Source organism: Molothrus ater, chromosome 4 (assembly GCF_012460135.2).
Source record: "Molothrus ater isolate BHLD 08-10-18 breed brown headed cowbird chromosome 4, BPBGC_Mater_1.1, whole genome shotgun sequence".
NCBI lineage: Eukaryota > Metazoa > Chordata > Aves > Passeriformes > Icteridae > Molothrus > Molothrus ater.
Window position 1 is genome coordinate 46833453 of NC_050481.2, and position 14824 is coordinate 46848276.

Genomic DNA, 14824 nt, shown 5'->3' on the forward strand with positions numbered 1-14824 from the left:
AATGCAAAAGTGCCACGAGGGCAAAACAAATAATGTGGAAGGAACGGGTGGGACTGCACAAAGAAATATCATATGAAATACAAAGCAGCAAAATTCTGAGACCTTGGGAAGTCTATTTCAAATAAAAATCTGAGGCCTCTTCGCAAACTATGACATCTGTGGCAGAGAAAAATAGGACACACTATAGTGGGATATAAAGTTTATTTTGTGTTAGTGCTGCTGAATATGAGGGGAACCTTGTCTCTCCATCCCTGACTGTCATGCTTCTTAAAAGAACCTGAGTCTGTCCTGCAGGTGCTGCTGCTGCCCTCCCACCTGCCCAGTGGTGACACTTCAGGGATCTGACCCAGTAAAAAGGGAGTACCTGCCCTTTTAGCATCCTGTCTTGCTCAGTTTGAGATGAGATGAGGTGGAGAGGGAAAGAGTACAGGGCCATAACTGCTGCAGCTTAGCTCAATCTGCTCTGGGAACACAAACTGGGGAAGGTACATTGCAGCCTAGGTAGGAGTGGACCAAGTGTCAACCATTTATTTACTTCACTCAAATCTTCTTAATGCCTTCCAACATATTTAATATCATATCCTGTCTGCTGCATACAAGATAGATCGGATTGGTTTCTCTTTAAATTTTTGATGTCTGTGATGATGTATCCAATGCATTTTGGATTTTAGAAACAATTTTATAAAGAAGGGTTATCAGCCCCTTGACATGCAAGTGTAAAGAACATATTCTCTCTGCACTTCAAACCTAGGCTAGTTCATTTATTATATTAATGGCTGCAACAGAAACAGGAAAATCAGTATTAATTCAGAGGAATTAATATAGTGCAGCTCCTTTAATAAATCTCAAAATAAAGAAAAGCTTGTCATATAAACGTGGTTTTGTATTTGGCTTGAATAATCTAAAAATTATGTCAGTGCTGAAGGGGACAGTTCTCTACCTCCTGTCCCTGACAAGATTCTCATCCCCCTCACTGCACTAGGTAGAGCTTGTGCAGGGTGGTGTAATCAGTTAAATTGGTATAATTTGGCTGAAAATGTATCTTTTTTATTATTTATTTTTGCTGATTTAGTGAGCTGATTTAGCTCATACATATAGCCTCATGATTGCCAAAACATTGTAAGGGAGACTGTGGTAGGAAAGATCTGCTTGTTCTGGTGGCTGCAAATTCAGCTGCAATGATTTGCTAGATATCTCACAGCAAGACAGAGCTAACAGTGGGTGTAAGCACATAGGACAGTCCTTAATTCTGTAAGTTTTGTGAGCAAACAAACAGGAACACTGAAAATATGGAAATTGTTCTTGTTCACAGATCACACCATCCAGTCTGTTTTCTGCTGCTGCTGCTGCTCAGTGCAAGAAAGGTATGTGAAATGCCTAAACTTTTCAGTAATTAAATATCTACACATAAAGGACTTCTTAAAGTCCCTCTATTTGCAGTAGAAGAGCAAATATGTGGAAGTTTAAAGACACTGTACTCTGCATATCCCTAATGAAGGAAGGCATGTATGGCCATGGATATTTTTATGTGGATGTTTACAGGTAGGCATTCACACCAATGCTTCATGTTTTTCAAAATCAGGGAAATGAGAACAAAAGTGAACCTGGACCCTGACACTGTCCTGGTGACCCAGTACTCTGCCTCACAACCAGATGTTTCCTATGAATCTATTTGGAAGTGTGGGGTAAGTAACATTTTGGCAGCTGAAAAGAGAGAATTGACACACACTGGCTCAGCACCAGAATAAGCAGGGGAGTAACTAGCTCTTGAGCATATAAAGTTCTTTGTTGCATAAAAATTACAGAGTAAGAGTAACTAAGCAATCTATACTAGAGAGAAAAGTCTAGTTATGAAAAATAATTTGATTTTTCAGCAGCACAAGAGACAATTACAGTTTAAGGACAAGCCATTACCTCCTCTGCCTCCTGAGGCCTTTGAAGACTACACGGACAAACCCAGAGTTATTGCACTCTATGACTTCTTTGCTAGAGGGCCTTTAGATTTACCTCTCAAGAAATCAGAAGAATACATTATCCTGGAACAGTATGATCCCCTCTGGTGGAAGGCAAGAGACCAACATGGGTAAGAGAGAGGGTATCTATTTCAATCTCCCTTCACAGAAAGAAAAAAGCCTAAAGCAAGCTGTGCAAAAGTGGGTAGATAGAATGAGACTTATGGGACTATTCAGGAACAGGCTTGAAAGTGTTCAACTATATGTGAGGCACACAGGATGACTGGGCAGACTTTCAGCAGGGCTTGGCACCCCAGAAATGGACAGGGCATTAGAATCTGTTGGAAATTCAGAGTTAAGGCCTACACTCAGTAAGTTCCTGAGCCACATAAGGGTGTTTGAGGACCATGCGAATCACTGGGCTCTGGGCCATGTGAAAATCCAGCTTTCCATATTCCAAATGCTCTACAATGGAGCATGGATGTATAAAAACGTTATGAAACCACAGAGATTATGAAGACATACCTGAAACATAACCTCTTCCCCAAAATACCTGGCTATTTTAGAGAACTCGATAACTTCACTTAGAATCTTTTTCACACTTATGTTTGTTTTGTGTTGTTCTCCTTTCTCCTCTGCATTATCTTCAGTATATCCTGTACTCTGATATTGGGAATGTTGTATGTTATATTATAACCATCTCCCTTCCCTTCAGATTTGTCCTTTAAATATTTTAAATGTTTTTTCTCAACTTATGTTTTCAGCAAAAGTATATTGACAACTATTTTGAACACACAAGCAAGCACACACTTTGTATTTCTTCATATAGGAGGTTTTATAGGCCAGAAATAAAAGATGGTGGCTTCTGGTTCAGAAGAAAAATATTTTTTTTTCCTAAATCTCAGCCTGTACCATCTACCATTTCATCTGAGTAGCAATCAACAGTCATGGGATAAAAAGGTTCTGCCTGGGATGAAAGGACTCAAATTTTTATTCAGTTCTAATGCTGGAATTCAGTATCCAGCAACATAGCCCCCAGGATAAGGAATCCTTGTAATTCAACAAAAGGATGATGTATATCTTAATCCTCCTTATCTTTTACACCATACTATAATATTATCCCCAATATGTTGTTTCAGGAATGAAGGTCTAATTCCCAGCAGCTATGTTACAGAGAAGAAAAGCAATTTAGAAACATACAAGTAAGTACCTTTGAAAATTATAATTGGGCTTTTATTTTTAAAAATGGATTGCAGAAATACATTTTAATGTTTGAGCCTTCAAATTTTTATTAGACATGAACATGTTTATCAAAAGCTTTCTTTTTTTTTAATACAAAACATTACTCCTTAAATGAATTAACATTAATGTACATGAATCATAGTGTCAGGATCCAGATTTTTCCTGTTTCTGTAGACTCAATGCATAATGTTTCTGTATTCTGATCTTTGCCTGTTGTGATCATGTAGCTAATTCCAACTACTATAAAATTAAATTACTGGAGAGAAGATTAAAATTCTGAAAAATTGTAGAGAAGAAAGACTTGACACATCATCCAGGACTGTAAATTTCATCACAGTTTGGCATAATTTTTTTCTTCTTTTTTTTTGAGTTAATATTTACTCACAGTAAATTGGGGCCAAAAAGTTCTAAAAAAAGTCTAATAAAATCATTCCAAATTAAGATATATTCATATACAATGATAGTTCTAAACATGTTTTTGACTTGGAATAATGCAACTACTAAACTGTGAAACAAAGCAAACATTCATTTTTACTGTCTGAAATTAAGGATAGGCTATGTCCTTGTTGCAGATGGTACTGCAGAAACATGAACAGAAGCCAGGCCGAACTTCTTTTGCACCAGAAGGTAATTCAGCTTACACATAGAGCTAACAGTACTGAAAAATACCTATCAGTAGAGGCATCAAGAGCATTATCACAGTCAAATCAAAATCTGTTTGGTATTCTGTAAGAGAGAAAAGTACATTTTAAGATTTCTACCTTAAAAGGAAAAGACTTTCTGGTGTAAGTGTAAAGTGCAGACTATCCAGACTTCACAAAGCTTTAAGTTGTAGCCCCAGCAAATTCTATGTAGATTTCCATGCCAGATAAATCAAATTATGTGCCTTACTGTGCTTGTCTGTTACATTAGACATTAAAAACTGAAATCCATGTAGTAAGCTAATTAGCTCCAAGTTTAGCAGAATTTAACAAACCACTGCATCTTCCTTAAATACAGAGCAAACAATCCACATTGCATTCTACCCCCTGTCAGTTACCAAAGTGCCTAACTCAGTCAAACTCATTGGATCTTTGCTCAGGCCTAGGGCAAGAAAAATCAAGGAAGAACATCTCAGAAAAAAATTGTTTTAACTGGAGTTTTTTTCCTAGTGATTTGTACAATTTGATTTTTTAATAAATTGAAGCATTTTCACTACCTCACACTGAAGAGTATAATTCAGCTAAATTACTTATCTCTTAAAGTTTCCTGACACTTATTATTTTCTCTTGGTTTATTTTGCTCTGCTGTGTACCTGGCTATCCATTCCTGTTCTCCACTTCTTGATCTTTCTCCCAAATAGTCATAGGTATTCTACAGAATTTGGTAATCAGCTGCAAGTCCTGTCTCAAGGGAGCATTACTGAAGCTCAAAAGCATAAAATAACTCTACTTGGATTTCTTTTCAGCCCAAAGAAGGTGCCTTTGTTGTCAGGGATTCAAGCCGGCAGGGTCTTCTTACGCTGTCCATGTATTCACGGGCTAAGGGGTGAGTTCCTCTAAATGGTCAGGGTCTGAATCAAGTGGTGATGGAAAAGCTTCCTCCAGACTTCTCAGAATAACTGGATAGGTTGGACATGCAGTGCACAGGAGCAGGGAACCACTGGATGCTGCTCATGCAGAGCTGATCACCCTGTGTGCAGAAAAGATCAAGGGGGGTGTGGATCTGGGAGTCAGTGTGCAAAGGTCCTGGCAAGACAGGATTACCTGCACTCACTGAAATTCTCAAATGATCTGCCGTGGACACCATGCCACAGACTTTGGCCACTGCACCAAACTGCTTCCTTTCTCCACATCTCTGTGCACTGTAAATCCATCCCAGACACTGCTGTGCTCAAACTTCACCTGTTTGTCTCCCAAAATCACCTCACCCCTACTGTGCAATCTTACTTTTGCTGGACAACAGCCACAGGACTTACACTTGCCCGTATCAGGAGCAATCACCTACAGAACTGACTTAACATATTTCAAGCTGTCTCATACCCTTTTCTTCAGCCCTCCCACATCCCCCTGTATCAACTGTGTCTGCTTTCCTTCTCTTCTTACAGCAAGCCGGAGGTGAAAGCAGCTAAGGCATTGCTGTTACCTCCACCCTCTTCCTCCCTCCTTCCATTCCCTCCTTGGAAATCTGGGGCCAGCCTTCCCCACCATCCCTGTGCTGCGGTCAGGCTCACAATTTCTGTAGGCTCAGTAGTGTTTCTGACAATGACTCAGTAATGCAGACTGTATAATGTCTCTGTATTCTGAACTCTGCTTGCTGTGTTCACAATTTAGAGTACTAACCTTCAGCAACCACTAGCCTGAAATGCAAACTTAATTGCTTAATTTTGAGTGTCACAGAAAGCAGGGATAAGCAGACAGCAAAATACACAGAAAACAAAAAAGACAGATAATGAGAAGAAATACAGAAAAACAAAGGTGTCAAATAAAAGCTCCAATGAAGACCCTTTGAAGAAGTGGAACTAAAAATTTAATCTCATGCTATACATGAATATGTGTTTAAGTTTTTTGAAAGAAAATGCAGTTAATTTGTAACATTTTAATTTCAAGAGATTGTATTCAAATGAATGTTAAATGAGGAGGAGCAATTCTTAAACACTGTGGCTATTTCTTATGAATACATTGATACAGGGGTAAAAAATACTTTGGCAATAAAAGTCTTTTCTTTTTCTCCCAGCAAGACACAGCCATTCTCAGCTGAGAACTGTGTCCCAAGTTTTCAGATTTTTCTATGTTTTCATAGTGAAATTTAAGCAGATTTAGAGTATAAATTATTTTTACTGAAAATTCTAATGCTTTGTTGATTTCAGAAGTCATAATGGAAATATTCTACATTATCAAATTAAACAAAATCACTCAGGACAATATTATGTAGCAGAAAATTATGTCTTCTCATCCATTCCTGAGCTCATTGAGTATCACCAACACAATGCAGCAGGTAATGCATGTGAGCTGATAATGGTTTTACATCTTTTTCTAATAGCTTCCTTATAAAATCTGACACAAGTGTTTTTAATGCTAATTCAATGCTAATTCAAATATGCCTTGATTCTTTCTGCCAAATTTATAGCTGTCATGTGCATATACTGTGGGGGAAGTGAAACTACCAAACTTGCCTACATGTATTAAATGAGTTTAGCAAAAATAAAAGGCTGCCCTGTATTCTCCTGGTTCACATTTGACTGAATGGGACTTGGGTGAAATTTGATCATAATTCTTTCTTTGTCTATGACAAGGACCAGCATCATGCAATCTAATAAAAGCAGGAGCTATGCTGTGCATCAGCAGGCAGCCTTCTACTGATTTTGAAAAAAACCCAACCCATAACACAAACAATCAAGGGCAGAATTAGTCCTTGTGCTCACAAGGACTCTCTAACACTGACTTTCAGCTTACCAGGGTTAGATATCTCTAACTGTTGGCTGATGGCAGATTTTTGTAATTTTTAGCATGAAAATTATCCTTCACCTTGGTTCTTCCCATCATTTTAATACAATATAAAATTGTTTTACTCTGAATGAGGGAAGATGGGAAAACACATGGAGATCCTTTGCACTAGAGAGGAAGACATGGGAATGGACAGAGCCTTTTTCTGGAGGGAGGAGAATTGTAGCAAACATTTGTAGAAGAATTGGCCCTAAAAGTAGTAGTGGGAAGAATCAATGAACTCAGGGAGTCCTTAGTGAAGGATGTATTCACTAGGACTCTTGGTTTATGAATGCAAACAAAATAAGTGACAGGCACAAAAAATATTTCAAACCTGGGAAGTCATGCTTGCAGACCCTGCTCAAGTGAGTGATACAGTTTTTTGTGAGTTCATTAAAGCTCACTGTCATGGTACAAAAAAGCAAGAGTATTACTGTTGGCTTTATGAAAGTAGAAATACTTTTGTAGTCAGGGCCTTATTAAATAGTTTTTCTCCATTTCTTCTCACTCTAGTGTTTTATCTAAGCAAAAAGTGTTTTATCTGTTTTATCTAGTGTTTTATAGGCAAAAATAACTTAAAGAAATAAGACATTTACATCAGATTCCAAGTAGTTTTGTTTGAGAAGAGGTATGATATAGCATATTTTAAAATTAAGTAATTTGTCAGCAGAATATTGTGGCTTTGTCCCCGACAGGTCTTATCACACGTCTCCGACATCCAGTGGGATCAGATGGATGCACCTCACCAGAAACCGCAGGATTGAGTTATGGTAAATTTTTAATCTTCTTTTGAAGGAGATTTAGCTATCTGCTGAGGCAAGAATTTAGCTCGTATTCACCCAGCTTAATAATTATTATCTGTGAAATTCTTTAGTAATACTAAACACATAAACAGTGTAAGGTGTCAGTACCAAATGAGACACCTGACTCAGCTGCTTCTGTGACTGTTGTGCTTCTGTTACAACCACCAGTGCATTCAGAGCTATTTGGACTTTTCTAAGCAAACCTAAGACTCAAATAGACATTTAATAGCTTTTGAAAGGCTATTTGATTTACATAAATGCTTAGGAAACCAAAATTGAAACCTGAAATTAATACTATTAATGGAGAAGATTTTCTTTGTCAGTTCTGCAGGTTTTAGAAATAAGAATAGAATCTTATGTGGTATTAAAACAAGCAAACAATAAATCCCAGGTTTGTGTATATAGATTGGGAATCTCATACCATCTATTAGGCAATAGGAACCTTCAAGACTGAGTATCTTTCATGTTCCCATGAATCTCATGGCTTAATATTTCTGAAGGGTTGAGCTATTGTAGTTATTACAATAAAGGTAGCCAGTGACTATTTGTATAGCTATACAATCCATCTGGAACTGGTTTGGAGCTAAAAACATCACACATCATAGTGCCAAAAAAGTTCTCATGTGTAATCAAAGCTAAACACTTGCCTTATCTTCAAGCCTCAGACATTCCTACATTAAGCAAAATTCCCAATCACATTCTTTAAGCTGTAAAATAGCATTTATATTTAAACATATATATGTCAGTGAAAATTTTCAGATATTTAAAACTCATGCTATAGCTGATGAACAAGTGTGATGCTTTGCAGTGCTCATTAACTGCCATCAGCAAGGCGTGTCTCCTGCAGCATGGCTCAGGAAAGCTGGCCTGACTCTCCTGCAATTTTGGGTTGCTTTTACAGAGGAGTGGGGATTAAACCCATCTGAACTGCTGTTACTGAAAGAACTTGGGCGTGGGCAGTTTGGAGTTGTTTATCTTGGTAAATGGAAAGAGACTATCAAGGTTGCCATCAAAACAATCAATGAAGGTGCAATGTCTGAAGATGATTTCATAGAGGAGGCCAAACTGATGATGTAAGTACAAAAGCTATTCTGTCTGTTTACCAAGAAGTAAGTATAACCTAATTCCATTTCAAACAAACAAAGCAGTTTGATGAGAATGGTGATTGTAGGGGACAGAAAGGCTGACATAAAGGTCTGAACCAAGCTGATGCAGGTGCTTCCTATGCCCAGACTCTTTCTTTAGAGTGTGCATGCTTTGTACTATGGAGCTCAATGGGGAATAAATGTTCTGGTAAAATGTAAATGTGCTCCTACAACTATTCTTTAATCCATACCTCAGTGCCTCAGGAACACTAGCAGAGCTTCTATCCAACTAAAGCTTTTGAGAAACTGTATTACCATATCTGCAAATTTTCAAATTAGGGAAGTATCCACATGAGGTCTTGGCAAAGCCCAGAAGAGATGAACCCTTGCCGGGTCAAGGCGCCTGCCTGCAAACCAAGTGTAGCTAGACCTTTCCATTTTGCAGCGACCAAATCAAGCTTTGCATTCACTGCATTTATATAACTGGTGAAGAATTATGAGTTCACAGAGTGAGCTTTTTGTAGGAAGTCGTAGAGAGAAAAGTGCTAAGTACTGGGAGAACTCTGAGGACAGCTGAATAGGAAATTCTTTATCAAGTAGTAACAATTTTTTTCAAAGCCATCACGAGAATCAAAGGTTTAGTTGCCTGCCAAGAACAAATATTAGCCTGTCTAAAATGTGATTTTAAACAGGAAACTCTCCCACCCAAAGCTGGTCCAGCTTTATGGAGTGTGCACACATCACAAACCCCTCTATGTTGTGACTGAATTCATGGAAAATGGTTGCCTGCTCAGTTACCTGCGGCAAAGGCGGGGGAAACTCGGCAGAGATGTTCTCCTGAGCATGTGCCAGGACGTTTGTGAAGGGATGGAATATCTGGAAAGAAACAGCTTTATTCACCGTGATTTGGTATGTACAACAGGTTTTCTGAGGTTCTTATCAAATATTTGCAGTAGAGAATGTGCCGTTGCATTTTATGGGGCACTATGTACCCTGTAAGACTTAAGCCCTGAAGGATCTAACAAGGCAAAACCAAAATTTCATCTATTGTTTTGCCATAGACAGCTCAAAAAACCACTTGAGAGAACTTTGTCCATTGGAAACACCCCTTAAGAGGTCAGAGAAAATTAGGATATTGACATGGAACTATCTGGTATTATGATATCTCAATGTGAAAGTGCTTAGAACACAACCAAAATCACAGCATTCAAAAGGTCAGCAACAATGAGAATTTTTAAAAATTGAAATATTTTTCTATCTATTTTTTTGGCTCTCTACAGCAATTCATTAATGCTGGGATATATGAGTGGCTTTTCTGCCCATAGGCAGGTAATTAGAGGAAAGGAGTTTGTTTCTTTACTCCTTGATACTTTTTCAATGCTCACATTTGGATGTAGAGAGGAAATCTTCCTCCTCTCCTACCTAGTTGCACGAAGAAATGTAAAATCACCAGAAGGCTTCTGATTTCTGTAATGAAAACATCACAAAACAAATTTTAAAATTTACACTGATTGTCCCTAGTGTTGATGTTCAGGAAAATATCTGGTTAGATCATTAGACTCTGCAACCTAAGTCTTTCACTATTAAAAATATGTAAACATATTGCAACTCATACTACAAGCATATAAGTTGCTATGTGCTATGTATGTGTAACTACACAATAGTGAAATATGTTCCCTGACTCAAAAATTCATTAATATTTTTGACCAATACACTAATCTCCTTTCAGATATAAACAGCACGAGCTAGAGCAAATATAATCAGCTGCTGTATTTCTCTTAAAACTCTTTAGCACAGATTTCAGATATGTTTCTCTCATTTTCCCCAGGCTGCAAGAAACTGTTTAGTCAATGAGGAGCACGTGGTTAAAGTATCTGACTTTGGCATGGCAAGGTACGAGGCCACTGACAAAAGTTTTGTGAGCACCTATTCTCAGACAGCTGCAGTATGATCTTTACTTATCCTCACTGCTTGCTTCACTGGTTTGGGGAATCCCACTGTGGGTAATTTTTGAATGCTGATGAAAATTGTAAGGTTGTTTAACCACTGTACCATGAACTGGATATCCCGTCCTCCTCTTGCTCTTGGTGAGTGCAAGATAGGTAAAAAAAGTGCCAGGTAAACTTCAGAGGTGTTTATGGACAGAGAAATGCCCAGAGTGCACAGGGCAGCCACAAGCCTGAAGAAAGAAATTCCCCAGCTTTGCTGAGCAGGATGGAGGTCAGAAAGTTACTAGGGACAGAACTGGGAGCTGGTGCTGACCTCTGGAGGCAGTGGTAGCCGAGTAGGTGAGGCAGGATGCAGGGGGGACCATGTGGGTAGGAAGTGACACATGCTGCTCTAGCAGGGAAGTGGTTTTTCTGCTTAGTGATAGAACCAGCCAAAGTGAGGAAAGAGAGCACTCTCAACTCTGACAAGCACCAGCCTGAGAAACATAGCTCTAGCCTCACAGACTTTCCTCAGAGGACACAGCTGAGCTGGCCAAATGACTGAATGCTGCCCAAAGGGGATGTCTTCTTCTTCTTCTTCTTTCCTCTTGCAAGCCCAGCACAAAGCCCTCCACTTTTGTGCTTTACTGGCTGGTTTTTCTGTGGGTTAGCATTAGCATGAGCTTGAAAGACAGTCAGGGGCTCTGACAGAAGGTTGTGGTGACACTTGTGGCTGCGAGTTGTTAGGTCAGCACAGCCATGCTCCTTCAGTTCTGCCTCCTATTTCTAACCTCAGGCTTATAACATCCTAGCAGTTTATAGCTAAGGACTTGTTTTTCAAAGGGCGATCCTGTACCATGGTTGTGTTGCTCCCCAAAAGGGAAAGGCCAGTATTAGGGTACTGGACTCATCCAAATGAATGAGAAAATACAGTAAGACCAAGGTGGCTGTCAGGCTCCAGCCTAAGAATAATGGACCTGAAAGGCTCACTGTGGCCACAAAGTCTGGCTCTAGGATTCACTATCCTGGGGAGGCTGTGAAGAAGTGATGGGAACACAAAAAACCTAATTATTCAGAGCTCACACAACTGCTATTACAGGCTATTTTATACTGTTATTTCATATGTTCCTTATTCAATAGCTTCCTGTGTTTCTGTGCCTGCACCAAAATGAGAAAGTAAGGCAAAAAGATTACTTACTTCAATGTGACCTCTTTTAAAAGGTGCTTAAAAAAATACCTTTATGCTTTCCCTGCGAATAAACATGTACTGCACATCTGTGATCTGCTCAGGAACATTAATACTTGGAAAATGTGCCCAGAGTTCATAAGGATGTTTGGGTCAGCCTAGTAGTAATTTAAAAAGTTGCCCTATAAATGCCTGCCTTAGGCAAATAATTTCATTTTATCTGGGAGGTCAGCTCCTATAAACTTGGGGAAAAACAATTACTTTAGTGCACCTACAGGAACTGCTGTCTTGAATGTGATGAACATTTCTTTGTGTGTTGCTTTGGTAACAATGTCCCTGATATGACATCTGTGAAGATGGACAGCAGGAGTCTTATTTGGGTAGAACAAATGGTGGAAAAGGTGGATCCTTTTTAAAAAAGAGTAATTATTTATTGCTGCTGATTTTCCTGCCCATGGTGAACTGGTGTGTCTTATTAATATGCACCCAAAAGATGACAATAATAACCATCCTATCACTCTTATGCTTGTATCAAAATGTTTTATTCTGACATAATTCTGATGAATAATCCAAATCATTCATTTAGACAAAAATGTCTTTTAAGTGCATAGCTATGGGGGTTTTTTGTGTGTGTGCATTTTATACTAAAATAGTGATATAATTTTGTTTCCAAATTGATACTGTTTTTCTGGAATTTTAAACCATTTGTGGAAATGTCACTCATTCAAATATATGTGGTTTCCTCTTATTCTTCAGGTATGTCATTGATGATGAATATATCAGCTCTTCAGGTGCCAAGTTTCCAGTCAAATGGTCATCCCCTGAAGTCTTTCATTTCAAAAAATATAGCAGCAAATCAGATGTCTGGTCATTTGGTGAGTTGATTAGGTGAAAGGGCAACCATACTTCCCTAAAACTGCTGATGTGATTTAGGAAAGTGTAAATTTTTACCCATGCTACCTATCTGAAGCTTCAGTCCTTCCCATTTTTCAAAGTTTGCTTATATTGGACAAATGGATTTTTCTTTTGGAAGGTTCTGCACCTAAAAAGTAGATTTTGACTGAAATGTGCATTTCTGATGAGTCCTCATTAGCCAAACATATTCATCTGAGTTTCGTGGACCATCACCTTAGCTGACTTAAAAGAGAGCAGAATTATATTAGTTGAAAATTGTTTGGGTTGTATCCTTCATTCAGCTCAGGTTGCCTGTATTTTGATTCATTTCTCAACACATTCATTTTTCAACACAGAAAAATCAGGAGTGTTTTTTATTCTCCTAATTTTATTAAAAGCTTGTGGGTTTGGCATCTTTTGTTTTATCCTAAACCTATTTTGGTTCACTTCTAGGTGTACTGATGTGGGAAGTTTTCACAGAAGGCAAAATGCCTTTTGAAACCAAGTCAAATGCTGAAGTTGTCTGTGAGATTTCTCAGGGTAACCGACTTTATCGACCACATTTAGCATCACATCCTGTGTACAAAGTCATGTACAGCTGCTGGCATGAGGTTTGTTTCCTTTTTTTTTTCCCTGAGGTATTACTTTGCTCTTAATTTTTAACATGGATATAAGAGCAACCTTAAAAGCTCAAGGCATTCAATCCTTATTTCACATCTGTGGCATTCTCGGCATCTCCAAGTATGTTTTTCACAAACCACACCAAAGTTTACAAGCTTCTGCTTCTTTTGACTATTGCAGCCAAGAAATATAAAGCACACTATCAGTACAATAGGTCTAGAGCATCCCTGGTTGGAATATGTTGTCCTGTTTCTCTGCTGGGTGCAATGTGATACCTTTTTCATGCCTTTGTATTGTTCATGGCTTTCTCTAGATCTGCTCTGGATGATAACACATTCATATACAAAGTGGATATGCCCACTAAATGTAGATTTTGAAACCCCTTTTTCAAGTGTATATTGGTATATCTGTACATCAGTACATCTCCAAGGCTGCACCTCTTTCACCCTCTCTAAGCTGATTTAGTACTTCATGTTCTTTCACCATTTGTCTAGCACCTATTACCTCCTGTATTGGTAACAAAACACTGATTTCCTCAACTTCTCCATCTGATTAATCCCTTAAGGGCCCTTCTTCTCTAGTCTCTAGAAGAAATGAATCTTTATTTTGGGTTAAAAGTCCTTTCAGAAGAGCTTTGTGTGCAATTTTTTCATCTAAATGTGCAGGCATACACAGCGAGTAGCTGGGGAATCTTGTTGCTACCATTGCCTCCTTTATCTCCACCTTACTCCTCTGAATAAAATTTTTAAATCTCTAGTGAAAAAAAAACCAAAAGCTTAAGAGATGGAAATCTAAATTGCATCCAGCTTGCCTGCTTACTGCAAACACCCATTGGGGTGCCAACCAGCGGAGAGGTCTTGGGGAAGAAGTTCTCTTTCCTGTCTGCCACCAGACAGGAGTTTGTTCCATACTGAGCTGCAGCACTTCAAATCATACAGCAGTGAAGATCCTTTTTCAAAAACAGAGGAAGCATTCCTGAGCACCATGTTTTCCTGACTGGTAGGGCTTTCCATAGACCTACCAGGGAGAAATTCCATAGGATTTCTGCTCCAGAATTGAAACAAGTATAAAGAAATTTCAGGAATCTTTTTATGAATGTCTGTGCTCATGCTGCTGGTGTCATGAATAACAGATTTTTCTTTTTCTCCAAAATTACAAACTTGATTTTGTTAATCTTTATTAATAAAATTAATTGTAATTTTTAAGTGTTATCTCATATGTACTCATATCCAATTTCTGAAGTCTGGTACTGTAAGCAACCAATCTGCTAACACAAGTTTATCCTCTGCTTTTCTTTTCAGAAACCTGAAGGACGTCCTACTTTTGCAGAGTTAACAGTGACCCTCAGAGATCTAACAGAGATGACATAATCACAGATTTTATACCAATGTATTTCCTGAAAGGTTACCATTAAGCATGCCACTAATGAAGCTGGTACAGAAAACTTCAACCTTTTAGAGAGGTCTCTACCTAAATCACAGTACCAGCATCCTGCATATTGAAGCAGCTGTTTGGTCTTGGCACAGTTTTTCTTTTTTGAGGAAGATACTCCAGGACACTGGTTTGGGACTCTCAAGGCTTTCTTTTCATGGTTAGGGAGAAAAATCTGTCTGAAAAGCAGTAACCAAGCCTACTCACCTTATAAATAT

At 38.5% G+C, this 14824-nt stretch overlaps 1 protein-coding gene across 1 annotated transcript; it reads left to right on the top strand.

Moving 5' to 3' along the window:
- Window position 1: 1 nt before the first annotated feature.
- LOC118686470 (tyrosine-protein kinase TXK-like) lies at window positions 2–14545 on the top strand. The gene is made up of 15 exons (XM_036382699.1): window positions 2–47; window positions 1277–1364; window positions 1583–1685; window positions 1878–2083; window positions 3092–3154; window positions 3767–3821; window positions 4642–4721; window positions 6043–6170; window positions 7354–7428; window positions 8363–8534; window positions 9239–9455; window positions 10375–10439; window positions 12417–12535; window positions 13008–13165; window positions 14477–14545. Exons 1-15 carry the CDS (start codon window positions 2–4, stop codon window positions 14543–14545), a joined length of 1644 nt encoding a protein of 547 aa, XP_036238592.1.
- The last annotated feature ends 279 nt before the right edge of the window (window positions 14546–14824 follow it).

Bases quoted from the DNA above. Each gene is read 5' to 3' on its own strand.
- LOC118686470 (XM_036382699.1), top strand. From the start codon at position 2: ATGCAAAAGTGCCACGAGGGCAAAACAAATAATGTGGAAGGAACGG. The intron at 1,365-1,582 runs GTATGTGAAATG...TTTCAAAATCAG, and splicing joins TGCTGCTCAGTGCAAGAAAG to GGAAATGAGAACAAAAGTGA. The intron at 13,166-14,476 runs GTTTGTTTCCTT...TTTTCTTTTCAG, and splicing joins TGTACAGCTGCTGGCATGAG to AAACCTGAAGGACGTCCTAC.